Source organism: Bubalus kerabau, chromosome 5, assembly GCF_029407905.1.
Source record: "Bubalus kerabau isolate K-KA32 ecotype Philippines breed swamp buffalo chromosome 5, PCC_UOA_SB_1v2, whole genome shotgun sequence".
Taxonomy (NCBI): Eukaryota; Metazoa; Chordata; class Mammalia; order Artiodactyla; family Bovidae; genus Bubalus; species Bubalus kerabau.
Window position 1 is genome coordinate 11,721,432 of NC_073628.1, and position 27,915 is coordinate 11,749,346.

The 27,915-nt window shown below is 42.1% G+C and overlaps 1 protein-coding gene across 1 annotated transcript; it reads left to right on the plus strand.

The window, feature by feature from the left end:
- The first annotated feature begins 1,483 nt into the window (after positions 1-1,483).
- Positions 1,484-27,684, plus strand: LOC129652465 (pregnancy-associated glycoprotein 2-like). Its single transcript, XM_055581129.1, has 9 exons — positions 1,484-1,581; positions 2,704-2,854; positions 3,813-3,930; positions 4,008-4,126; positions 5,362-5,555; positions 6,443-6,559; positions 16,683-16,824; positions 16,908-17,006; positions 27,403-27,684. The coding sequence occupies exons 1-9, from the start codon at positions 1,523-1,525 to the stop codon at positions 27,538-27,540; spliced, it is 1,137 nt and encodes a 378-aa protein (XP_055437104.1). The 5' UTR covers positions 1,484-1,522; the 3' UTR covers positions 27,541-27,684.
- Positions 27,685-27,915: the final 231 nt, after the last annotated feature.

Consider the following 27,915-nt stretch of genomic DNA (forward strand, 5'->3'; position numbering starts at 1 on the left):
GTGGGAGACCTGTGTTCGATGCCTGGTTTGGGAAGATCCCCTGGCAAAGGGGAAGGCTACCCACTCCAGTATTCTGGCCTGGAGAATTCCATGGACTGTATAGTCCATGGGGTTGCAAAGAGTCGGACACGACGGAACGACTTTTGCTGTTCATCTCAGGCTGGGCAGGAGCTCTGAGTGGTTTTCTTTGTCTTCTTTAACTGATAAGACATTCCAAAATTATTTCTTTATATGTTTGATTGGGCAGAGAAAATTTTTCATGGTATGGGCCCTACTGGGAAATTATATCAGAGATATATCCATTTATCTTCAGCAAATGGACAGTATTAAATTCATTGGCTTATATGTGCCTGGTGACTTTCTTTATAAATAGAAAGAAAACTAATATGTTTAATATGGATTCAATCACTTTACATCAACCAACTTGAATTAAATCCCTCTCTGTCCCCACTACACTCTCACCTCTAGGCCAGAAATAAAAACCTACATAGACTGAAGGCTGAATCCAGCACTCTGTTGTGGAGATTTTATTCTCACTATTTTTTTCTGAAAAAAGAAAAAAATGTTGCTAACATTAAAATCAGGAGATTGTACACAAGTATCCAGACTTCTGACTTCTCTTGAAAACTTGGCCTACTGGCCCGCTTTCCAGCATGATTGGAGCGGAGGAGAGGCTGCCCTCAGTGGTAAGGCTTGTGCTGCCCAGTGTTTAGCATAGCCACCTAGTCCTTGTATTCATTTTCTTGCCTCCTGGGCCATGAATTTGTGAGAACTGCACCAGACTGCTAGCTTGCTGAAGATATGGACCACTTGTGTCTTGATCCTCTTTGACTCTTTCCAGCATCTAACCCAGATACCAGCACACAGGGTTTTCTGTATAAGCTTGTTTGATTATATAAAGTATCTTGTGGATGCATGACGTTTATTCCAATATTGAAACCGTGCAATTGAAATACTGCTCTAGTCTAGCTCTTTGATGCAGACTGGCATCACAGGTGCCCCTGATCTGTGCCACCTCTCCCACTACCTAAAGTGACTCGTATGTCCCTGGGCTGCCCCTAAAGTCTTTTTGATGGCTTTTCCTTCTTGCAATCTCCTCTCCAACTGAGGACATCAATGCACATCTCACGAAGTGCATTGGCTAGGAAGACCACATGAGATCACAAATGTCTAGCCTGGCCCCTAGTGTTCTCTTATCACATTAATAGCAGTGTTTTGTCTCTAGGTTGGCAAATTTTTCCACACTCTCAGATAATCCATGTACGTCAGTTTAGTTTTCTAGCCAAGCCTCAAGGAAGAGATTATAGTAGACTCTTTGTATTCTGAGAATCTTCAAAGTCCACTCCCCAAGGGCACTGATTGAGGTAAAGATTTTATCGAGAGGTTTCTATTTTTATCAAATCTAATAATGGCCTAAAGGGAACAATTAAGGTAGTTCTGAACATATATAACTAGAAGGGCCTGATCACCACTGCAGACTAGAACCGGATCTTCTGCGAGCACTTGGCGCCAGGAAAGAAGCATGAAGTGGCTTGTGCTCCTCGGGCTGGTGCTGGTGGCCCTCTCAGAGTGCATAGTCATGTAAGTACAGGGACTGTAAGTGGCATCAACTTCCTTTCTGTTTTTTTTTTTTTTCTTATTTTCCTCATATTCTTCTACCTGTCAAGGTTAGAAGGGAATATAATCATTCCAAGATGGTCTTAAAGTTCAACTCTCACTTATTGGCAAGTACTTTGCCATGGGAAATGTGGGTTCCCAGGGTCTTGAGGTAGACCTGCAGGGTTGTACAGCTCTGGGGGTGCGGTGTGAAAATGGGACACCTTGCAGTTGTTCAGTGCACATCCTATGCAAATGTATGTGTGGTCCTGCTGAGTAGCATTTTCTACATTTTATTCTAGGTGTCCTCTCTGTTCTGTCTCTACTTCTGTGTGTATGTGTTCACGTCTGCATCTCTATATCTCTCTCATTTATCTCTTCATCTATTTATTTCTCCATCTCTTTGATGTCTCTGTTCATGTAGCTCTCTCTGTGTTTTTTTTTTTTCTTTTCTTTTCTCTTTTCAATTTTGACTCTTTCTTGTTTCTCTAGCCTCTTAATTTCTCTAATTTGTTCTCCTTCTCCTGGATTCTTCCCTCACCCCTCTCTTTTGCTTCAACTCTGGAGAATGATTAGGCTACATCTAGACTGTTTTTACCTCGAACAAGCAGTGTGATCACAGTCACTTCACAAACACCTTGCATTTCAAATTTCTTCCCTGTAAAGAGAGAATCAGAATCCCCCTTCTTCCTCCCTCCCTAACCTTCTATGAGAAAGATATAGTGGGGTGGCAACAGCAACGGTAATGGCTGTCTTTGTTGAGACTCCCTATATATCAGGTACATTATATCCATAATGTTATTTAACAGCCAAAGCATTCTATATGGGGGGTGGGTGGGGGTTATCCCTTCCACCTTTTTACTGATAGGGAAACTGAGACTCCAAATGTTCAACTGGCTGACCCAAGATAACACAACAGAATCTGTATTCAAACCTATGTCTTTGCCCTGTGTTTGCACAGCATTCTGATAATAGATGGCAGTCAAAACAAAAAAAGCTTGGAAAATATACAGTGCTATTACAACGCCAGGTATGACTGTTATACTATAACACTGACGGCTGACTGCTGTTCCTTCTTTGTTTCCTTTTCCTCACGCTTGGTGAAAGAATGCCTCTAACTAAAACGAAGACAATGCGAGAAATCCTGAGGGAAAAAAACTTGCTGAACAATTTCCTGGAGGAACAAGCCAATAGAATGTCTGATGATTCTGCTAGTGACCCCAAATTATCTACTCACCCCCTGAGGAACGCACTGGATGTGAGTGGGTTGGGAGGCTGGTGCTCCACAGCGCCCCCTTGTGCTCTGGCCTAGCAGTGGGGCTCATCTAGAGGTTCCAGGTGGGATATTGGATCTGGGGCTCCTGCAGGAGGCAGAAACAGTGGGGAACAGGGGCCCCATTCCCAGAGGAGAAGACATTCTCATCCTTAACTCTTGGTCTGTGGTAACTGGGCCCAGCAATGACCAGGTGGCAGGTAAACATCTATTTCTGTGCCAAAGATGTGGCATTAGTTTGAGGGAGATTGTTCTTTCTGAACTAAGTGAGCCACTCAGTTACAGGTGAAGTGGTAAGCCATCTCTAATAAAAAATAAAGCCAACTGGAAATCAAGTGTGAATTCCCAGGTAGAGGAATTCAGCTTCCAGAGATCCAAGAATCAAAACAGCAAAAATTTACTGAAACCCTATGGCACTTGATGCCATAAGAATCTAACACTATAATTATTATTGATTTGAAAAAGGTCTCATCTCTTATTCAAGAATGGCCAAGCTACCCTGAGAGATGTGCAAAGAGTAAATACATGTTTAGTGAAAGGGCCAATTGTGTAGTGTTGATCAAACATGGTCTGAGTTTAGAAGGAGTGGCTGGGGTTGATTAAGGAGGACTTCCTGGAAAAGGAGGTGCTCAGGCTGGGTTTGAAGAGGAGACTAGAGAGCTTCTCAGATGAGGTCACCGGACTTCCTTGGGGGTTCAGTGACTATGACTCTGGGCTTCAAATACAGAAGGTACTGCTTCAATGCCTGGTCATAGAGTTAAAATCCTGCATACCACATAGCACAGGAAAATATATCAAATGCAGACACTCTGAGCAAAGGTTGTGAGCTGAATGGTGGTTGGAAAGTGATTTCAAGAGACATGTGACACCCAGAGGAAGGCAGCAGTCTGGGAATCGAGGGGAGCCATATCTGCACTAATCCACTTCTTCCTGGTCCCTCTAGATGGCCTATGTGGGTAACATCACCATTGGAACACCCCCTAAGGAGTTCCGGGTTGTCTTTGACACAGGCTCATCTGACTTGTGGGTGCCCTCCATCAAGTGCATCAGTCCTGCCTGTTGTGAGTACCGCATTCCCCATCTTGACTCATCCCCTGCACCCTATGACCTGACTGACATTCATCTCTCGTGTCTGCAGATACACATATTACCTTCGACCATCACAAATCTTCCACCTTCCGGCTTACGCGCAGGCCCTTCCACATCCTCTACGGATCTGGGATGATGAACGGAGTTCTTGCCTATGACACTGTTCGGGTAACATGGAAACAGAAGCTGAATCAGATCTGCACTAATCAACCCCCTCGTGGTCCCCATTTGCCTATGTTAGGTCAGAACTGGCTATGGAGTGACCACTGCTTACACAACAGATGCAGGACCAGCTGGAAGGGCCTGTCCTTCCCTAACTCCCCTTGTGACTAGCCGCCTTACCTGCAGAATCCTGTCCCTGGGGAGACAGGGCCCCTGCTGATACACAAACTCCTGGAGTGGATAACCCATAGAGTGGCTTGGGGTGTGGACTTGCAGCTCCTTTGCCCGTGAGCAGCTCAAGGTTCATTTGGCTGGGAACAGGGACAGGGAAAAAAAGCACCCACTTTTATATTCTCAGACTGTGCTGGGTACTTTCATGGTTATAACTTGTTTAATCCTGCAACAACCCCAAACAGAAATTACTATGATTAGTTCCATGATACACATGAGGGAACTGAGGTATAGAGAGCAAGGGCCTTGCCAAAGTCACACATCTGAGAAGTGGTAGCTGGGCTGGCTTGTCAGGACTCAAGCAGGTTTTGGGTTATTTGAGAGAGAATAAAACTGATCAGGCGACCCTGGGGGCAGCCCAGGGCTTCAGATATCCAGGCAGCAAAAGCAGGGGCCCACACATATGGGACGGACTTGATAAATGGGTTCTCACTCTAGGGGGCCACTGAGAGTCTAGTAAAATCTATGGCCTCCCTCCCCAAAGTGCCTGAGGATTTTCCCTGTCTCTCTATTTCTCTCTCTCTCTCACACACACCCCTAAATGTGTATTTCCCAGGTAGCATATTCATAAGAACCCTACCAGTGACATTGTAAAATGGGCTCCTGCCTTCCTTGCGAACGCAGAATCCATAATACATTGCAATAAATTCAGTCCATTTCTGTCATAAGATCATAGTGATGCCAAAGAGAGGACTACCCTGCTCTCTACTCATTTTGTCCTCAAGAGGGCACCATTGGGTCCAGTCCTGACTCTTGGTTTCCCCACCTGTATAGAAGGCATGAGGCCAATTTGACTCAGATGGTGTTTGCAGAAATAGCTGGTGTTAGTTAAAATTTAAGTCCGCACACCAATGGAACCCGAATTCCTGTCCCAGCTTGTTTTAACCATCTGAAGTCCACCCAGGGCACAGCCAGGACTCAGTTCTTCTCTGAGGTTCTAATGGCATCTGCACCCCCTAGACCAGTCCCACTTCCAATCCTTTATGTGCGAACACTGTTCTCTCCCACAGATCGGGAAACTTGTCAGCACTGACCAGCCGTTTGGCCTAAGCCTGCAGCAATTCGGGTTTGATAACGCACCCTTTGATGGTGTCCTGGGCTTGTCCTACCCCAGCCTCGCTGTCCCAGGAACCATCCCCATCTTTGACAAGCTGAAGCAACAAGGTGCCATTTCTGAGCCTATCTTTGCCTTCTACTTGAGCACGTAAGTCTGAGCTGGACAAGCCCTCTCTCCAAATTAGCTGTGAGATGCTTTCAGTTGGATGAATATTATAGAACACTTGTTACAGAAGTATCCTGAAAGACTGTGTAGCCCAGGAAAACTATGGCCCCAGGGCTTCACCTGGCTTCACCACTGGCTTTTGTAAATGAAGTTTTACTGGAACACAGCCTAGCTCATGGGCTCAAGGGCAGTGGCTTGGTCTCGGGGGTGAGGGGAGTGGGAGAGCAATGGAAGGTGTCAGGATAAAAGTTGGAAGAAAAAGTAACACAGTTTGCTGACGAATTTGAAATGGAATGAAAGTGAGCAATGGTGGAAATCTTTCCTTCCTCACTAACATTTCACCAGGACCAACTACATAATTTTCAGGAGACAGTGCAAAATGGAAGTGTGGGACACCTTATCCAACAAGTCTTAGGAATTTCCAGACAGAGATAACAGAGGTGCGGGGCCCTGCTGAATGTGGGGCCCCATGGACAGCACAGGTCACAGGCAGGTGAAACCAACCCTGGGTGACCTGAAGCCACACCCCTAGCACTCTCAGGCCTTGATTTTTCTGAAAAAATTACAGGCTGGACAAGGGGGAAGCCCAAGCCCTTCAGCACACTGTCCTTTGAGGGTATTCAGGTTGCAGGAGGTATAGGGCCTCTTCAGAAGCCTAGGTGGGTGGAACCTGGCCAAGTGACTCAGCTTCTAACCTGCTCTGTGCCACTCTAGCCAGTGACTAATCTTGGTCTGGATCTCAATCCCTCAATTTCTGCATCTGTAAAATGGGGACCCTATTAGGGCCTTGTTGGGTGGACAAGCACAGCCCTCAGACTGCCCAGCATAACAGTCCTCCAAGGAATCTCCCTCTTTTATTCTCTTGACAGCCACAAGGAGAATGGCAGTGTGTTGATGTTAGGTGGGGTGGACCACTCCTACCACAAGGGAAAGCTCAACTGGATACCAGTGTCCCGAACCAAAAGCTGGCTAATAACTATGGACCGGTAAGCCTCTTCCTCTGAATGCCACCCCAAGTGATGCTCCCACATCTATACCTAGACACATGCAAGCACACAAACGCATGCACAGACACATGGTCACACACAGAGATATGCTCCACCCATAAAGCCACACATATAAGCACACACAGACACATATAAATGCACATATAGGCACACATATAAACACTCTTAGGCAGACAGATACACACAAGCACACAGAGAGACAGACACACAGAACCACATAAACACATACACAAACAAACACACAAACACATAGATATACAAATCACCCATGGGTTCATAATCATCCCAGGCCTTCTGACCAGGGCTCAGACTAGGGTCCTTCACAGGGTCCAGAGAGGTCTGTGCAGCTGGGGGAGGGCTGCACCCACTGCTCTGTGACGTGGGGAGCATGGTTAGAGGACCCTACAGTGTGGTGAACAGAGGATCAGGGAGAATTTCCTCAGCCTGAACAGAGTTGTGATAAGATGACCAATTGTCCAGGTTAAGGAGAGTTATGACCAACCTAGACAGCATACTAAAAAGCAAAGACATTACTTTGCCAACAAAGGTCTGTCTAGTCAAGGGTATGGTTTTCCCAGTAGTCATGTATGGATGTGAGAGTTGGACTATAAAGAAAGCTGAAGGCCAAAGAATTGATGCTTTTGAACTGTAGTGTTGGAGAAGACTCTTGAGAGTCCCTTGGACTGTAAGGAGATCCAACCAGTCCATCCTCTCCAGTCCACCCAGGAGATCAGTCCTAGGTTTTCATTGGAAAATGAATGGAAAATGAAATGACTAATGTTAAAGCTGAAACGGCAATACTTTGGCCACCTGATGCGAAGAGCTGACTCATTTGAAAAGATCCTGATGCAGGGAAAGATTGAGGGAGGAGAATGGGATGATAGAGTATGAGATGGTTGGATGGCACCACCGACTCAATGGACATGAGTTTGGGTAGGCTCTGGGAGTTGGTGATGGACAGGGAGGCCTGGCGTGCTGCAGTTCATGGGGTTGCAAAGAACTGGACACGACTGAGTGACTGAACTGAACTGAACCCAGGACTGAGGAAGTTCTCAGTACATATAAATGTCAGTTTAAAAACAGAGAAAGTCCTGAACAAATGGGAAAATCTAGTCTCCTTAGGGAGAAGCTACCCAGCTATGTAGAGAGGTTGGCTGCGGTCTTGAGACCTGAAAGCAACTCATAAAAAGAGACACTCCACATAACCATAGCTACTCACCCCTGACCCCCATCCTGAGCAAACAGTGGAGGAGGCGCTGTGATTGATAGAATTAGGAAGGTGGGATCCAGGAGTGGCCTGATAACTAGCATAGTAATTGATGGGAATCTCTGTGATACCCTCAGACAAAAGTTGCCCTGTCCTTTGGAGATTCCGTGGGCTATCAGGTATCATCTGGCCAGGGCCTCAGTGTCTGAGCTTGGTGAATGAGCAGTAATGGGAGACACCCTCTCCCAGGGCAGCTTGTCTCCCACTATGAGAATCTGTTGCCCCAGGGAACATCCATCTTCACTGTGTGTTTGACCCGTTATCGTTGAGACACTGGATATAGCTCTTTGGATGTTCCTCATTTATTATTTTCACATTCATTCATTCACTCATTGTGCATCCACTGTGTGTCAGGAACTTTAGCGAGTCAATGAGAATAAAACTTGCCCTCACACCTAAGAAGGCAGATGTACGTGAAATGACTCACACACATAGTGAATTGTCACTTTGGTAAATGCTAGACATGAGGAAGAGTCTACAGAAAATGACCAAGACAGGAGTTTGATATACACTGGGGGAAAGACTTCACTGAAACCATGACAGTTAATCTGGAATTTGAAAGACAAGGAGAAATTAGCTAGTCAAAGGGGAGTGGGGTCTTCTAGGAAGGAAGACCAGCTTGTGTCATGGTCCTGAGGTAGGAAAGAGCCTATTCAAGTACTGCATTTTATTTATTTTTTTTTACATTTTATTTATTTATTTATTTTACTTTACATTATTGTATTGGTTTTGCCATACATCAACATGAATCTGCCATGGGTGTACACGTGTTCCCCATCCTGAGCCCCCTTCCCACCTCCCTCCCCATACCATCCCTCTGGGTCATCCCAGTACACCAGCCCCGAGCATCCTGTATCATGCATCGAACCTGGACTGGCGATTCGTTTCACATATAATATTATACATGTTTCAATGCCATTTTCCCAAATCATTGCACCCTCACTCTCTCCCCGAGTCCAAAAGACTGTTATATACATCTGCATCTCTTTTGCTGTCTTGCATACAGGGTTATCGTTACTATCTTTCTAAATTCTCTATATATGCGTTAGTATACTGTATTGGTATTTTTCTTTCTGGCTTACTTCACTCTGTATAATAGGCTCCAGTTTCATCCACTTCATTAGAACTGATTCAAATGTATTCTTTTTAATGACTGAGTAATACTCATTGTGTGTATGTACCAAGGCTTTCTTATCCATTAGTCTGCTGGTGGACATCTAGGTTGCTTCCATGTCCTGGCTATTATAAACAGTGCTGCGATGAACACTGGGGTACACGTGTCTTTTTCAATTCTGGTTTCCTCGATGTGTATGCCCAACAGTGGGATTGCTGGGACATATGGCAGTTAAATTTCCAGTTTTTAAAAAAATCTCCACACAGTTCTCCATAGTGGCTGTGCTAATATGCATTCCCACCAACAGTGTAAGAGGGTTCCCTTTTCTGTGCACCGTCTTCAACATTTATGGCTTGTAGACTTTAGGATAGCAGCCATTCTGACTGGCGTGAAATGGTACCTCATTGTAGTTTTGATTTGCATTTCTCTGATAATGAGTGATATTGAGCATCTCTTCATGTGTTTGTTAGCCATCTTTGTCTTCTTTGGAGTCTTCTTTGTCTTCTTTGGAGAAATGTCTATTTAGTTCTTTGGCCCATTTTTTGATTGGGTCATTTATTTTTCTGGAGTTGAGCCGAAGGAGTTGCTTGTATATTTTTGAGATTAGTTGTTTGTCAGTTGCTTCATTTGTTATTATCTTCTCCCATTCTGAAGGCTGTTTTTTCACCTTGCTTATAGTTTCCTTTTTGTGCAGAAGATTTCAATTTTAATTAGGTCCCATTTGTTTTCTTTTTGCTTTTATTTCCAATATTCTGGGAGGTGGGTCATAGAGGATCCTGCTGTGATTTATGTCGGAGAGTGTTTTGCCTATGTTCTCCTCTAGGAGTTTTATAGTTTCTGGTTGTACGTTTAGGTCTTTAATCCATTTTGAGTTTATTTTTGTGTATGGTGTTAGAAAGTGTTCTAGTTTCATTGTTTTACAAGTGGTTGACCAGTTTTCCCAGCACCACTTGTTAAAGAGATTGTCTTTTCTCCATTGTATATTCTTGCCTCCTTTGTCAAAGATAAGGTGTCCGTAGGTGCATGGATTTATCTCTGGGCTTTCTATTTTGTTCCATTGATTTATATTTCTGTCTTTGTGCCAGTACCATACTGTTTTGATGACTGTGGCTTTGTAGAAGAGCCTGAAGTCAGGAAGGTTGATTCCTCCAGTTCCATTCTTCTTTCTCATGATTGCTTTGGCTATTTGAGTTTTTTTGTTGTATTTCCATATGAATTGTGAAAATATTTGTTCTAGCTCTGTGAAAAATACTGTTGGTAGCTTGATAGGGATTGCATTGAATCTATAGATTGCTTTGGGTAGTATACTCATTTTCACTATATTGATTCTTCTGATCCATGAACATGGTATATTTCTCCATCTATTAGTGTCCTCTTTGATTTCTTTCACCAGTGTCTTATAGTTTTCTATATGTAGGTATTTAGTTTCTTTGGGTAGATATATTCCTAAGTATTTTATTCTTTTCATTGCAATGGTGAATGGAATTGTTTCCTTAATTTCTCTTTCTATTTTCTCATTGTTAGTGTATAGGAATGCAAGGGATTTTTGTGTGTTGATTTTATATCCTGCAACTTTACTATAGTCATTGATTAGTTCTAGTAATTTTCTGCTGGAGTCTTTAGGGTTTTCTATGTAGAGGATCACGTCATCTGCAAACAGTGAGAGCTTTACTTCTTCTTTTCCAATTTGGATTCCTTTTATTTCTTTTTCTGCTCTGATTGCTGTGGCCAAAACTTCCAAAACTATGTTGACTAGTAGTGGTGAGAGTGGGCACCCTTGTCTTGTTCCTGACTTTAGGGGAAATGCTTTCAATTTTTCACCATTGAGGATAATGTTTGCTGTAGGTTTGTCATATATAGCTTTTATTATGTTGAGGTATGTTCCTACTATTCCTGCTTTATGGAGGGCTCTTTATTTCTTATCAAAAATGGATGTTGAATTTTGTCAAAGGCTTTCTCTGTATCTGAGATAATCATATGGCTTTTATTTTTCAATTTGCTAATGTGGTATATTACATTGATTGATTTGCAGATATTGAAGAATGCTTGCATCCCTGGGATAAAGCCCACTTGGTCATGGTGTATGATCTTTTTAATGTGTTGTTGGATTCTATTGCTAGAATTTTGTTAAGGATTTTTGCATCTATGTTCATCAGTGATATTGGCCTGTAATTTTCTTTTTTTGTGGCATCTTTGTCAGGTTTTGGTATTAGTGTGATGGTGGCCTCATAGAATGAGTTTGTAGCTTTACCTTCCTCTGTAATTTTCTGGGAGAGTTTGGGTATTATAGGTGTTAGCTCTTCTCTAAATTTTTGGTAGAATTCAGCTGTGAAGCCATCTGGACCTGGGCTTTTGTTCGCTGGAAGATTTCTGATTACAGTTTCAATTTCTGTGCTTGTAATGGGTCTGTTAAAATTTTCTATTTCTTCCTGGTTCAGTTTTGGAAAGTTGTACTTTTCTAAGAATTTGTCCATTTCTTCCAAGTTCTCTATTTTATTGGCATATTATTGCTGATAGTCTCTTATGATCCTTTGCATTTCTGTATTGTCTGTTGTGATCTCTCCATTTTCATTTCTAATTTTATTGATTTGACTTTTCTCCCTTTGTTTCTTGATGAGTTTGGCTAATGGTTTGTTAATTTTATTTATCCGTTCAAAGAGCCAGCTTTTGGCTTTGTTGATTTTTGCTATGGTCTCTTTTGTTTCTTTTGTATTTATTTGTGCCCGAATTTTGAAGATTTCTTTCCTTCTACTAACCCTGGGGTTCTTCATTTCTTCCTTTTTTAGTTGCTTTAAGTGTAGAGTTAGGTTATTTATTTGACCGTTCTCTTGTTTCTTGAGGTATGCCTGTATTGCTATGAACCTTCCCCTTAGCACTGCTTTTACAGTGTCCCATAGGTTTTGGTTGTTGTGTTTTCATTTTCATTTGTTTCTATGCATATTTTGATTTCTTTTTTTGATTTCTTCTGTGATTTGTTGGTTATTCAGCAGCGTGTTTTTCAGCCTCCATATGTTGGACTTTTAAATAGTTTTTCTCCTATAATTGAGATCTAATCTTACTGCATTGTGGTCAGAGAAGATGCTTGGAATGATTTCAATTTTTTTGAATTTACCAAGGCTAGATTTATGGCCCAGGATGTGGTCTATCCTGGAGATGGTCCGTGTGCACTTGAGAAAAAAAAAAATTGTTTTGGGATGAAATGTCCTATAGATATCAATTAGGTCTAACTGGTCTATTGTATCATTTAAAGTTTGTGTTTCCTTGTTAATTTTCTGTTTAGTTGATCTATCCATAGGTGCGAGTGGGGTATTAAAGTCTCCCACTATTATTGTGTTATTGTTAATTTCCCCTTTCATACTTGCTAGCATTTGTCTTACATATTGCGGTGCTCTTATGTTCGGTGCATATATATTTATAATTGTTATATCTTCTTCTTGGATTGATCCTTTGATCATTATGTAGTGTCCTTCTTTGTCTCTTTTCACAGCCTTTGTTTTAACGTCTATTTTATCTGATATGAGTATTGCTACTCCTGCTTTCTTTTGGTCTCTATTTTCATGGAATATCTTTTTCCAGCCCTTCACTTTCAGTCTGTATGTGTCCCTTGTTTTGAGGTGGGTCTCTTGTAGACAACATATATAGAGGTCTTGTTTTTGTATCTATTCAGCCAGTCTTTGTCTTTTGATTGGGGCATTCAACCCAGTTATGTTTAAGGTAATTATTGATAAGTATGATCCCATTGCCATTTACTTTATTGTTTTGGGTTCGAGTTTATACACCCTTTTTGTGTTTCCTGTCTAGAAAAGATCCTTTAGCATTTGTTGGAGAGCTGACTTGGTGGTGCTGAATTCTCTCAGCTTTTTCTTGTCTGTAAAGCTTTTGATTTCTCCTTAATATTTGAGTGAGGTCCTTGCTGGGTACAGTAATCTGGGCTGTAGATTATTTTCTTTCAACACTTTAAGTACGCCCTGCCATTCCCTCCTGGCTTGAAGAGTTTCTATTGAAAGATCAGCTGTTATCCTTATGGGAATCCCCCTGTGTGTTATTTTTTTGTTTTTCCCTTGCTGCTTTTAATATTTGTTCTTTGTGTTTGATCTTTGTTAATTTGATTAATACCTGTCTCAGGGTGTTTCACCTTGGATTTATCCTGTTTGGGACTCTCTGGGTTTCTTGGACTTGGGTAATTATTTCCTTCCCCATTTTAGGGAAGTTTTCAACTATTATCTCCTCAAGTATATTCTCATGGTCTTTCTTTTTGTCTTCTTCTGGGACTCCTGTGATTCAAATGTTGGGGTGTTTAACATTTTCCCAGACATCTCTGAGATTGTCCTCATTTCTTTTAATTCGTTTTTCTTTTTTCCCCTCTGTTTCATTTATATCTACCATTCTATCTTCTACCTCACTTATCTTATCTTCTGCATCAATCATTCTACTGTTGGCTCCCTCCAGAGTGTTTTTGATCTCATTTATTGCATTATTCATTATATATTGATTCTTTTTTATTTCTTCTAGGTCCTTGTTAAACCTTTCTTGCATCTTCTCAATCCTTGTCTCCAGGCTATTTATCTGTAACTCCATTTTGTTTTCAAGATTTTGGATCATTTTCACTATCATTATTTGGAATTCTTTATCAGGTAGATTCCCTATCTCTTCCTCTTTTGTTTGGTTTGGTGGGCATTTATCCTGTTCCTATACCTGCTGGGTATTCCTCTGTCTCTTCATCTTGTTTATATTGCTGTGTTTGGGGTGGCCTTTCTGTATTTTGCGTTTGTGGAGTTCTCTTTATTGTGGAGTTTCCTCACTGTGGGTGGGGTTGTACAGGTGGCTTGTCAACGTTTCTTGGTTAGGGAAGCTTGTGTCGATGTTCTGGTGGGTGGAGCTGGATTTCTTCTCTCTGAAGTGCAATGAAGTGTCCAGTAATGAGTTATGAGATGTCAGTGGGTTTGGAGTGACTTTGGGTAGCCTACATATTGAAGCTCAGGGCTGTGTTCCTCTGTTGCTGGAGAATTTGCGTGGTATGTCTTGCTCTGGAACTTGTTGGCCCTTGGGTGGTTCTTGGTTTTAGTGTAGGTATGGAGGCGTTTGATGAGCTCCTGTCGATTAATGTTCCCTGGAGGCAGTTCTCTGGTGTTCTGAGGATTTGGACTTAAGCCTCCTGCTTCTGGTTTTCAGTCTTATTCTTACAGGAGCCTCAAGACTTCTCCATCTATACAGCACCATTGATAAAACATCTAGGTTAATGATGAAAAGTTTCTCCTCAGTGAAGGACACCCAGAGAGGTTCACAGAGTTACATGGAGAAGAGAAGAGGGAGGAGGGAGTTAGAGGTGACCCAAATGAGATGAGGTGGAATCAAAAGAGGCGAGAGCAAGGTAGCCAGTAATCACTTCCCTATGTGTGCTCCACAGTCTGGACCGCTCAGAGATGTTCATGGGGTTACACAGAGAAGAGAGGGGGGAGGAAGGAGATAGAGGTGGCCAGGAGGAAAAAGGGGGGAATCAAAAGAAGAGAGACAGATCCAGCCAGTAATCAGTTCCCTAAGTGTTTTCCACAGCCTGGAACACACAAAGAGATTCACAGAGTTGGGTAGAGAAGACAAGGAGGAGGGAGGAGATAGAGGTGACCTGGTGGAGAAAAAGGAGAGTCCAAAGGGGGAGAGAGCAGACAAGCAAGTAATCTTGCTCCCAAGTAAAAATGGGTAATGAAGATTGGGTTCTTAAAGGTACAAAATTGACAACAAATACCAAAAAACAAAGATTAAAAATCTAGAGTAGAGGTTGGATTTTCAAAAATACAATATTAAAGAAAAAAATAAAGTCACAAAAATTATAAAATATATATAATGAAGTTTGTTTTAAAAAATAGGGTCTCTCTCTTTTTATTTTTGCAAAGTAATAGGTTATAAAAATGAAAATTAAAGGAGTAATAGAGGACTTAAAAATTAAAAAAATTAAAAAATAAAGAATGATAGTAAATATAGTAAAAACATATCTAGGACTTTCTCTGGTGTTGTTGTGGGCAGTGTGGGGTCAGTTCATTTTCGGATAGTTCCTTGTTCTGGCTTATATTTCTGTAGATCTATAGGTCCCTTCCTATGTAGTCAGTACTAACTACAGGGTTTTAATCTATTACACCTGTCACTTTCAAGGAGGTTCCCTCTGTTTTAGCTTCTTCTGTTTGCTGGTCTCTCCAGTGTCTAATTTCTGCCCTGACACAAGGGGGAGGTGGTGGACACTTTTTTAGGCTCACTTGTTCAGTTGTGCTGTGGGGAGGGAGGGACGCTGCCAACAGATAACACTGGTGTGTGCTCGCAGTGACTCAGCCACACTGGGTTTGCTCCCGCTCATGGTGTGTGTGCTTTCCCTGTCTACACTGCTTAGGCTCTAGGTTGCTCTGCCGGGAACTGTCTGAGGCTGGCCCTGGGTTGTATGCACTTCCCAGGTCTAAGCCGCTCAGGTTCAGGTACTTGGGTATTCCTCAGAGGCACAGACTCGGTTGGGCCTGCATTTTGTGCCCTTCCCAGGTCCAAGCAGCTCAGGTGACCAGGTGTTTGGCAAGCATGGTCACTGTGACTTATCGCCTCCCCCATCCCTGCCTCTCGGTTTTCTGGGTGTACAACCGGTGCACCTTCTTAGGTGGATGTTGACCATCCAGAATCCCAAGAGGTCTTAGTTAACAACAAAGCTGGCTTGCAGTTTGGTAGATAATGCCTCTCTGGGGCTGCGATTGCCCCCTTCCGGCTCTGGCTGCCTGTCACCGGAGGGGGATGGTCTGCAGCCAGAAAGCTCTGCTCAGTCCTTTGTTCTGTGAGTGGGCCTGATGGTGTCTTCAGATCAGATCAGATCAGTCGCTCAGTTGTGTCCGACTCTTTGCAACTCCATGAACCGCAGCACGCCAGGCCTCCCTGTCCATCACCAACTGTGTCTTAGCTTAGGGCTTTTCGCATAGCTCTAGTGAGTCCTTTGTTCTGTGAGTGAGCCTGGCGGTGTCTTAGGTTAGGGCTTTTCGCATGGTAGCTATCCCACAGTCTGGTTTGCTACCCCAAGTTAGTTCCTTCAGATTACCCTTGGGGCATTGAGGCCCGGTCCTTACTCTAAGCAATGCAGCCTGTGCCTCCCTGCCCAGACCCTGGTTGCTAGTCGTGGATGCAGACATCTGTGCTGCTTCTCTGCTGGGGGAGTTACCATTGGGCACGTAACTGTGGGTTTGAATTATTTATTTATTTTTCCTCCCGGTTATGTTGACCTCTGTGGTTCCAAGGCTCGCCACAGACTCGGCAGTGAGAATGTTTCCTGGTGTTTGGAAACTTCTCTCTTTTTTAAGACTCCCTTCCTGGGATGGAGCTCCGTCCCTACCTCTTTTGTGTCTTTTTGTCTTTTATATTTTTTCCTACCTCCTTTCGAAGACAATGGGCTGCTTTTCTGGGTGCCTGATGCCCTCTGCTGGCATTCAGAAGTTGTTTTGTGGAATTTGCTCAGCATTCAAATGTTCTTTTGGTGAATTTGTGAGGGAGAAGGTGATCTCCCTGTCCTATTCCTCACCTTAGGACTGCCTCTCAAGTACTGCATTTAAGGATATCAAAGAAGGTGACATGATGAGAGCAAAGAAAAACAGAGTCAGGGCAAGAGCTGAAGGACTGTTTGGGAGTCAGTCGTGGAGGGGGCAGCTGTGAGGGAGACTTCTGAGTAATCTTGATGCCCACTTTGTCCCACTGTTTCTTAGCATCTCCATGAATGGGAGAGTGATTGGCTGTGAACACGGCTGTGAGGCTCTTGTGGACACCGGGACATCACTGATCCATGGCCCAGCAGGACCAGTCACCAACATCCAAAAGTTCATCCACGCCATGCCCTATGGTTCCGAGGTGAAGGGTCATGACCCAGGTCTCTCCTGGTTCCCCCACACAAGGATCTCCTGGGCCAACCTCTTTCCCTCTTTCCCCAACAGTATATGGTTTCATGTCCTGTCATCAGTATCCTGCCTCCTGTCATCTTCACCATCAATGGCATTGATTACTCAGTGCCTGCTGAAGCCTACATCCAAAAGGTGAGGGGCCAATCCAGAGAGCTGCTTCTCAATTCTGGGACTCCCAGATGGAGCTAGTGGTAAAGAACCTGCCTGCCAATGCAGGAGATGTAAGAGACACGGGTTTGATCCCTGGATCAGGAGATCCCCTAGAGAAGGGCATGGCAATCGACTCCAGTAGTCATGCCTGGAGAATCTCATGGATAGAGGAGACTGGCAGGCTGCAATCTATAGGGCTGCACAGAGTCAGACATGACTAAAGTGACTTAACACGCACACAGGCAAGAACTCTTGGGTTGCTGCTGGGAGGAGGGGTCCCTCTGCAGGCCAAGTCACACCATTGCAGATGCTGCTGAGCCCCTGTGGCTGGGCCAGTGCCTCCTACAAAACCAACCACTTGAGAGTAAAGGGCAGTCTAGGACATCCATCATCCAGAAATAAATGTTGAGACACTACTCTGTGCTGGCATGGTGGGAGTCACAAGGAGAGGGGAACACTAAGGGCCTCAGTCCTCACAGAGCTTCAGTTCAACCAGAGCCCTCAGGTGCATGAACACGGAAAGTCAGCTCTAGCAATCCCTGAAATAGACCATGTGACAAGCGGGGTTGGCAGTGTGCTGTCCCACCATAGTGATTAGCAGTCTCCCATCCCATCTCAGAAATGTCCAGATTGGGGTGATAAATAACACGATTACCTTAATACTTGGCTGAAACTTCCCCTTGCTAAACCTCAGTGCTCTCTCTCTGAGTTGGGGTACTAGTCCCCTCTGTGGGGAGGTTGGATGCTAAGGTGAATAAAGGGTGCACAGTGACTGCAAAGCCCCGGTATAGGGTGGAGGCTTCCTATCAGCTCCTTGTGGGAGTTCAGAGCAGGCTGATGGGCTCAAAGAAGGCTTTGAGGAAGAGAGGGAATTTCAGTAATTCTAAAATGCAGCCTCATGGGGAAAAGAGGAGATGCTTGGGTTGAGGCAAATCTATACTGGATTCCATGCAAATGGTACCTCGGTAGCTGTGCAAAGGTGTGCTGGGAACAGATTAGGAGTGATGAGGGCCACAGACTATGGCAGAACCAGGGTAAGTCATTGACCCAGTCTGAAGTCTTCAGGGATTGTAACTGTGGGTCCAGGAAGGCTGCCTAGAGGGCCTGAGAGCAGTCGTAAAGAATGCATTGTGGGCACTGCTATTAATCTATTTAGAATGGATAACTAACAAGGACATACTGTGTAGCACAGGGAACTCTGCTCAATGCTATGTGGCAGTCTGGATGGGAAGAGAGTTTGGGGGAGAATGGATATGCGTGTATATGACTGAGTCCCTTAACTGTCCACCTAAAACTCACAATATTGTTAATCAGCTATACTTCAATACAAAATTAACAGTTTTTTTTTTTTTTTTTTTTTTTTTTTTTTTTTTTTTTTATTTTTATTTTTATTTTTATTTTTTTTTTTTTTTTAAATTTTATTTTATTTTTAAACTTTACATAACTGTATTAGATTTGCCAAATATCAAAATGAATCCGCCACAGGTATACATGTGTTCCCCATCCTGAACCCTCCTCCCTCCTCCCTCCCCATTCCATCCCTCTGGGTCGTCCCAGTGCACCAGCCCCAAGCATCCAGTATCGTGCATCGAACCTGGACTGGCAACTCATTTCATACATGATATTTACATGTTTCAATGCCATTCTCCCAAATCTTCCCACCCTCTCCCTCTCCCACAGAGTCCATAAGACTGTTCTATACATCAGTGTCTCTTTTGCTGTCTCGTACACAGGGTTATTGTTACCATCTTTCTAAATTCCATATATATGTGTTAGTATACTGTATTGGTGTTTTTCTTTCTGGCTTACTTCACTCTGTATAATAGGCTCCAGTTTCATCCACCTCATTAGAACTGATTCAAATGTATTCTTTTTAATGGCTGAATAATACTCCATTGTGTATATGTACCACAGCTTTCTTATCCATTCATCTGCTGATGGACATCTAGGTTGCTTCCATGTCCTGGCTATTATAAACAGTGCTGCGATGAACATTGGGGTACTCGTGTCTCTTTCCCTTCTGGTTTTCTCAGTGTGTATGCCCAGCAGTGGGATTGCTGGATCATAAGGCATGTCTATTTCCAGTTTTTTAAGGAATCTCCACACTGTTCTCCATAGTGGCTGCACTAGTTTGCATTCCCACCAACAGTGTAAGAGGGTTCCCTTTTCTCCACACCCTCTCCAGCATTTATTACTTGTAGACTTTTGGATTGCAGCCATTCTGACTGGCGTGAAATGGTACCTCATAGTGGTTTTGATTTGCATTTCTCTGATAATGAGTGATGTTGAGCATCTTTTCATGTGTTTGTTAGCCATCTTTATGTCTTCTTTGGAGAAATGTCTATTTAGTTCTTTGGCCCATTTTTTGATTGGGTCATTTATTTTTCTGGAGTTGAGCTGTAGGAGTTGCTTGTATATTCTCGAGATTAGTTGTTTGTCAGTTGCTTCATTTGCTATTATCTTCTCCCATTCTGAAGGCTGTCTTTTCACCTTGCTAATAGTTTCCTTTGATGTGCAGAAGCTTTTAAGGTTAATTAGGTCCCATTTGTTTATTTTTGCTTTTATTTCCAATATTCTGGGAGGTGGGTCATAGAGGATCCTGCTGTGATGTATGTCAGAGAGTGTTTTGCCTATGTTCTCCTCTAGGAGTTTTATAGTTTCTGGTCTTACGTTTAGATCTTTAATCCATTTTGAGTTTATTTTTGTGTATGGTGTTAGAAAGTGTTCTAGTTTCATTCTTTTACAAGTGGTTGACCAGAGTTCCCAGCACCACTTGTTAAAGAGATTGTCTTTAATCCATTGTATATTCTTGCCTCCTTTGTCGAAGATAAGGTGTCCATATGTGCGTGGATTTATCTCTGGGCTTTCTATTTTGTTCCATTGATCTATATTTCTGTCTTTGTGCCAGTACCATACTGTCTTGATAACTGTGGCTTTGTAGTAGAGCCTGAAGTCAGGTAGGTTGATTCCTCCAGTTCCATTCTTCTTTCTCAATATCGCTTTGGCTATTCGAGGTTTTTTGTTTTTCCATACAAATTGTGAAATTATTTGTTCTAGCTCTGTGAAGAATGCTGTTGGTAGCTTGATAGGGATTGCATTGAATCTATAGATTGCTTTGGGTAGTATACTCATTTTCACTACATTGATTCTTCCAATCCATGAACATGGTATATTTCTCCATCTGTTAGTGTCCTCTTTGATTTCTTTCACCAGTGTTTTATAGTTTTCTATATATAGGTCTTTAGATTCTTTAGGTAGATATATTCCTAAGTATTTTATTCTTTCCGTTGCAATGGTGAATGGAATTGTTTCCTTAATTTCTCTTTCTGTTTTCTCATTATTAGTGTATAGGAATGCAAGGGATTTCTGTGTGTTGATTTTATATCCTGCAACTTTACTATAGTCATTGATTAGTTCTAGTAATTTTCTGGTGGAGTCTTTAGGGTTTTCTATGTAGAGGATCATGTCATCTGCAAACAGTGAGAGCTTTACTTCTTCTTTTCCAATTTGGATTCCTTTTATTTCTTTTTCTGCTCTGATTGCTGTGGCCAAAACTTCCAAAACTATGTTGAATAGTAATGGTGAAAGTGGGCACCCTTGTCTTGTTCCTGACTTTAGAGGAAATGCTTTCAATTTTTCACCATTGAGGATAATGTTTGCTGTGGGTTTGTCATATATAGCTTTGATTATGTTGAGGTAGGTTCCTTCTATTCCTGCTTTCTGGAGAGTTTTGATCATAAATGGATGTTGAATTTTGTCAAAGGCTTTCTCTGCATCTATTGAGATAATCATATGGTTTTTATTTTTCAATTTGTTAATGTGGTGTATTACATTGATTGATTTGCGGATATTGAAGAATCCTTGCATCCCTGGGATAAAGCCCACTTGGTCATGGTGTATGATCTTTTTAATGTGTTGTTGGATTCTGATTGCTAGAATTTTGTTAAGGATTTTTGCATCTATGTTCATCAGTGATATTGGCCTGTAGTTTTCTTTTTTTGTGGGATCTTTGTCAGGTTTTGGTATTAGGGTGATGGTGGCCTCATAGAATGAGTTTGGAAGTTTACCATCCTCTGCAATTTTCTGGAAGAGTTTGAGCAGGATAGGTGTTAGCTCTTCTCTAAATTTTTGGTAGAATTCAGCTGTGAAGCCGTCTGGACCTGGGCTTTTGTTTGCTGGAAGATTTTTGATTACAGTTTCAATTTCCGTGCTTGTGATGGGTCTGTTAAGATTTTCTATTTCTTCCTGATCGAGTTTTGGAAAGTTGTACTTTTCTAAGAATTTGTCCATTTCTTCCACGTTGTCCATTTTATTGGCATATAATTGTTGATAGTAGTCTCTTATGATCCTTTGTATTTCTGTGTTGTCTGTTGTGATCTCTCCATTTTCATTTCTAATTTTATTGATTTGATTTTTCTCCCTTTGTTTCTTGATGAGTCTGGCTAATGGTTTGTCAATTTTATTTATCCTTTCAAAGAACCAGCTTTTGGTTTTGTTGATTTTTGCTATGGTCTCTGTTGTTTCTTTTGCATTTATTTCTGCTCTAATTTTTAAGATTTCTTTCCTTCTACTAACCCTGGGGTTCTTCATTTCTTCCTTTTCTAGTTGCTTTAGGTGTAGAGTTAGGTTGTTTATTTGACTTTTTTCTTGTTTCTTGAGGTGTGCCTGTATTGCTATGAACTTTCCCCTTAGGACTGCTTTTACCGTGTCCCACAGGTTTTGGGTTGTTGTGTTTTCATTTTCATTCGTTTCTATGCAAATTTTGATTTCTTTTTTGATTTCTTCTGTGATTTGTTGGTTATTCAGCAGCGTGTTGTTCAGCCTCCATATGTTGGATTTTTTAATAGTTTTTCTCCTGTAATTGAGATCTAATCTTACTGCATTGTGGTCAGAAAAGATGCTTGGAATGATTTCTATTTTTTTGAATTTACCAAGGCTAGCTTTATGGCCCAGGATGTGATCTATCCTGGAGAAGGTTCCATGTGCACTTGAGAAGAAGGTGAAATTCATTGTTTTGGGATGAAATGTCCTATAGATATCAATTAGGTCTAACTGGTCTATTGTATCGTTTAAAGTTTGTGTTTCCTTGTTAATTTTCTGTTTAGTTGATCTATCCATAGGTGTGAGTGGGGTATTAAAGTCTCCCACTATTATTGTGTTATTGTTAATTTCTTCTTTCATACTTGTTAGCATTTGTCTTACATACTGCGGTGCTCCCGTGTTGGGTGCATATATATTTATAATTGTTATATCTTCTTCTTGGATTGATCCTTTGATCATTATGTAGTGACCATCTTTGTCTCTTTTCACAGTCTTTGTTTTAAAGTCTATTTTATCTGATATGAGTATTGCTACTCCTGCTTTCTTTTGGTCCCTATTCGCATGGAAAATCTTTTTCCAGCCCTTCACTTTCAGTCTGTATGTGTCCCCTGTTTTGAGGTGGGTCTCTTGTAGACAACATATGCAGGGGTCTTGTTTTTGTATCCATTCAGCCAGTCTTTGTCTTTTGGTTGGGGCATTCAACCCATTTACGTTTAAGGTAATTACTGATAAGTATGACCCCGTTGCCATTTACTTTATTGTTTTGGGTTCGAATTTATACACAATTTTTGTGTTTCCTGTCTAGAGAATATCCTTTAGTATTTGTTGGAGAGCTGGTTTGGTGGTGCAGAATTCTCTCAGCTTTTGCTTGTCTGAAAAGCTTTTGATTTCTCCTTCATACTTGAATGAGATCCTTGCTGGGTACAATAATCTTGGCTGTAGATTATTTTCTTTCATCATTTTAAGTATGTCTTGCCATTCCCTCCTGGCTTGAAGAGTTTCTATTGAAAGATCAGCTGTTATCCTTATGGGAATTCCCTTGTGTGTTATTTGTTGTTTTTCCCTTGCTGCTTTTAATATTTGTTCTTTGTGTTTGATCTTTGTTAATTTGATTACTATGTGTCTTGGGGTGTTTCGCCTTGGGTTTATCCTATTTGGGACTCTCTGGGTTTCTTGGACTTGGGTGATTATTTCCTTCCCCATTTTAGGGAAGTTTTCAACTATTATCTCCTCAAGTATTTTCTCATGGTCTTTCTTTTTGTCTTCTTCTTCTGGGACCCCTATGATTCGAATGTTGTAGCGTTTAATATTGTCCTGGAGGTCTCTGAGATTGTCCTCATTTCTTTTAATTCGTTTTTCTTTTATCCTCTCTGATTCATTTATTTCTACCATTCTATCTTCTAATTCACTAATCCTATCTTCTGCCTCTGTTATTCTACTATTTGTTGCCTCCAGAGTGTTTTTAATTTCACTTATTGCATTATTCATTATATATTGACTCTTTTTTATTTCTTCTAAGTCCTTGTTAAACCTTTCTTGCATCTTCTCAATCCTTGCCTCCAGGCTATTTATCTGTGATTCCATTTTAATTTCAAGATTTTGGATCAATTTCACTATCATTATTCGGAATTCTTTATCAGGTAGATTCCCTATCTCTTCCTCTTTGGTTTGGTTTGGTGGGCATTTATCCTGTTCCTTTATCTGCTGGCTATTCCTCTGTCTCTTCATCTTGTTTAAATTGCTGAATTTGGGGTGTCCTTTCTGTATTCTGGCAGTTTGTGGAGTTCTCTTTATTGTGGCGTTTCCTCGCTGTGTGTGGGTTTGTACAGGTGGCTTGTCAAGGTTTCCTGGTTAGGGAAGCTTTTGTCGATGTTCTGGTGGATGGAGCTGTATTTCTTCTCTCTGGAGTGTAATGAAATGTCCAGTAATGAGTTATGAGATGTCTATGGTTTTGGGGTGACTTTGGGCAGCCTGTATCTTGAAGCTCAGGGCTGTGTTCCTTTGTTGCTGGAGAATTTGCTTGTTATGTCTTTCCCTGGAACTTGTTGGCCCTTGTGTGGTGCTTGGTTTCAGTGTCGGTATGGAGGCGTTTGATGAGCTCCTGTCAATTAATGTTCCTTGGAGTCAGGAGTTCCCTGGAGTCAGGGATTGGACTTAAGCCTCCTACTTCCAGTTATCGGTCTTAATTTTACAGTAGTTTCAAAACTTCTCCTTCTATACAGCACCACTGATAAAACATCTACGTTAAAGATGAAAAGTTTCTCTACTGTGAGGGTCACTCAGAGAGGTTCACAGCGTTACATGGAGAAGAGAAGAGGGAGGAGGGAGTTAGAGGTGACCCAAATGAGATGAGGTGGAATCAATAGTGGAGAGAGTGGGCTAGCCAGTAGTCACTTCCTTATGTGCACTCCACAACTGGACCACTCAGAGATGTTCACGGAGTTATACAGGGAAGAGAAGAAGGAGGCAGGAGACAGAGGTGGCCAGAAGGATAAAAGGGGGAAATGAGAAGGCGGGAGACAGATCCAGCCAGTAATCAGTTCCTTAAGTGTTCTCCACCGTCTGGAACACACAGAAATTCACAGAGTTGGGTAGAGTAGAGAGGGGTTAGGGAGGAGATACAGGTGACCTGGTGGAGAAAATGGAGAGTCCAAAGGGAGAGAGAGCAGTCAAGCCAGTAATCTCGTTCCCTAGTGAAAAATGGGTCCTGAAGATTGGGTTCTTAAAGGTACAAAATTGGTAACAAATACATAAAAACAAAAATTAGAAATTAGAGTAGAGTTTGGAATTTCAAAAATGCGATGTTAATGAAAAGGAGAAGAAAAAGAAAGAGAGAAAAAACGAACAAAGAAAAACAAACAAGGTCGTGAAAGTAATAAAGAAACTACAGGTACAAAATTGATAACTAATACCAAACAGCAAAAATTAAAAATCCAGAGTAGAGTTTGGAATTTCAAAAATACAACGTTAAAAAAAAAAAAAAAAAAAAAAAAAAAAAGAAGAAGAAGAAAAATAAAGAGAGAAAACAAACAAACCAACAAAAACAATGTCGCAAAAATTATAAAGAAAATACAGGTACAAAATTGATATCAAATACCAAAAAGCATAAATTAAAAATCTTGAGTAGAGTTTGGAATTGCAGATATACGATGTTATATAAAAGAAGAAGAGAAAGAAACAGAGAAAAAAAAAAAGTCACAGCAATTATGAAAAAAACTATAGGTACAAAATTGATAACATATATCAAACGGCTAAAATTAAAAATCTAGAGTAGAGTTTGGAATTTCAAAAATGCAATGTTAAAGAAAAGAAGAAAAAGAAAAAAGAAAAAAAAAAAAAAAAAAAAACCACGGTCAAAAAATTATAAAATATATATATGAAGTTTGCTGAAGAAGAAAAAAAAAAAAAATAGGGTCTTTTTTTTTTTTTTTTGCAAAGTAATAGTTATAAAAGTGAAAATTAAAGGACAATAGAGGACTTAAAAAAAATTTTTTTTTAATTAAAAAAAAAAAGAAAGAAAGATTGATCGTAAAAATAGTAAAAATATATCTAGGTCTTTCTCTGGTTTTGTTGTGAGTATTGTGGGTTCAGTTCATTTTTGGCAGTTCCTTAGTCCGACTTATATTTCTCAAGATCTATAGGCCCCTTCCTATGTAATCCGTAGTAACCACAGGGTTTTAATCTATGGCCTGTAGCTTCCAAGGCGTTTCCCTCTGTTAGAGCTTCTTCTGTTTGCTGGTCTCTTCAGTGTCTGGTTCCCGCCCTGACACAAAGGGGACGGTGGAGGACCCTATTTTTTTTTTTTTTTTTTTTTAATTTAGGCTCACTTGTTCAGCCGCGCTGTGGGGAGGGAGGGAGGGATGCTGCAAACAGATAACACTGGCGTGCGCTCGAAGTGCCTCGGCCACACTGGGTCTGCCCCCGCTCACGGCGCGTGTAACCTCCCTGCCCACACTGCTTGGGCTCTAGGTTGTTCCGCCGGGAACAATCAGAGGCCGGCCCTGGACTGAGCTCCCAGGTCCAAGCCGCTCAGGTTCAGGCACTCGGGTAGTCCTCAGAGGCGCAGACTCGGTTGGGCCTGCGTTTTGTGTTCTTCCCAGGTCGAGCAGCTCAGGCGATGAGGTGCTTGGCGGGCGCCAATGCTGCGACTTATCGCCTCCCCGCCACTCGGTTATCTGGGTGTAAAACCGGCGCACCTTCTCAGGCAGATGTTGACCGTGCAGACCCCCAAGAAGTTTTAGTTAGCAAAGAAGCCTGCTTACAGTTTTATAGATAGTGTCTCTCTGGGGCTGCGATTGCCCCCTTCCGGCTCTGGTTGCCTGTCACCGGAGGGGGAGGTCTGCAGCCGGCTATCTCTGTTCAGTCCTTTGTTCTGTGCGCGGGCCTGGCGGTGTCTTAGGTTAGGGCTGGCTTTTCGCGTGGTAGATATCCCACAGTCTGGTTTGCTAGCCCAAATTATTTCGCTCAGATAGCGCTCAGGACATTCAGCCCGATTCTTACTCTAAGGGACACAGCCCGTGCCGCACTTCCCTGCCCAGCCCCCGCTTGCTAATGCCGTGTGCAGGCGTCTGCGCTGCTTCTCCGCTGGGGGAGTTCCCGTAGGGCTCACAATCCGCGATTTTTAATTGTTTATTTTTTTTTTTTTCCCCTCCCTTTTATGTTGCCCTCTGTGCTTCCAAAGCTCGGCACAGATTCGGCAGTGAGAGGGTTTCCTGGTGTTTGGAAACTTCTCTCTTTTTAAGACTCCCTTCCCGGGACGGAACTCCGTCCCTCCCTCTTTTGTCTCTTTTTTTGTCTTTTATATTTTTTCCTACCTCCTTTCGAAGAGTTGGGCTGCTTTTCTGGGTGCCTGATGTCCTCTGCCGGCATTCGGAAGTTGTTTTGTGGAATTTACTTGATGTTTAAATGCTCTTTTGATGAATTTGTGGGGGAGAAAGTGTTCTCCCCGTCCTACTCCTCCGCCATCTTGGCTCCTCCCCAACAGTTTTTTTTTTTAAACAAAAAATAGGTCATGGAAAAGCGGGAAAAAGAAAAGGCATTCTCTGTAGAGAAAGCAGTGAACAGTGGACTGAAAGAAACAGAGACTGAGAGGAACTATGACCACTCTTGTTCATTTTTTAAAAAGATTTGTTTTAGTGTAGCTGATCTTCAGTGTTGCATTAAGTTGTCCTATACAGCACAGTGACTCAGTTACACAAAAACAAGTATATATATTCTTTTTCTTACTCTTTTCCCTTACAGTATATTGCTGGATATTGAATATAGTTCCCTGTGCTATATAGTAGGACTATGCTATTTATTCATCCTGTATATATTAGTTTCACTTGATAATCCCAAACTCCCAATCCTTGCCTCCCCCACACCCTTCCTCATGGCACCCATATGTCTTGGCCCTTTAACTTTTTGCATGAACTCTCACATTCCCCAGCTTCTAAGGAAACCACTTGATACTTATCAAAAGAAGGAAATAAAACCAAGAAGTGTGGCAGGTCTGGATATTGAGGAGGGTTGCAGACAAGGGCTCAGGCTAACTGGTGTATATTTCTGTCTCCCTCAGATTTCCAATAGCTTATGCCTTAGCACCTTTCATGGGGACGACACAGACAAATGGATCCTGGGTGACGTCTTCCTGAGGCTGTATTTCTCAGTTTATGACCGAGGAAATAACAGGATTGGCCTGGCTCCTGCTGTGTAAATGCTTGGACTTGTTCAGGAATCAGTCAGGCCAGTCCTAACACACACTTGCTCACACTTAGGGCACTCCTGCCCAGGATGCTGGTGAACTTCGTTTGGTGCTCTGAAAGTCATATTCTCACTGAAAAATAAAAGGTTTCACTCTTAATGGTTCTAAAACAAATGGATGCCTCTGTTTGTATCTGGGAGGTACATAATGATCGGGGAGAATCTAGGACCAATTCTGAATCACAAGTGAGAGAAGCCCAACTCCAAATGGCTTTCAGGAAAGGGAGAACTTATTGGAAGAATTCTGGGGATCCAGGACACAGGAACTAGAGCAGATTCAAAGATCTCAGTGGCTGGACCCAAGAAATCAGAAGTCATCAGTTCTCTC

Coding starts and splice junctions, on each gene's coding strand:
- LOC129652465 (XM_055581129.1), top strand. CDS start 1,523: ATGAAGTGGCTTGTGCTCCTCGGGCTGGTGCTGGTGGCCCTCTCAGAG. Junction 6,560..16,682: donor TGGCTAATAACTATGGACCG/GTAAGCCTCTTC, acceptor ACTGTTTCTTAG/CATCTCCATGAATGGGAGAG. Junction 16,825..16,907: donor CCATGCCCTATGGTTCCGAG/GTGAAGGGTCAT, acceptor TTTCCCCAACAG/TATATGGTTTCATGTCCTGT.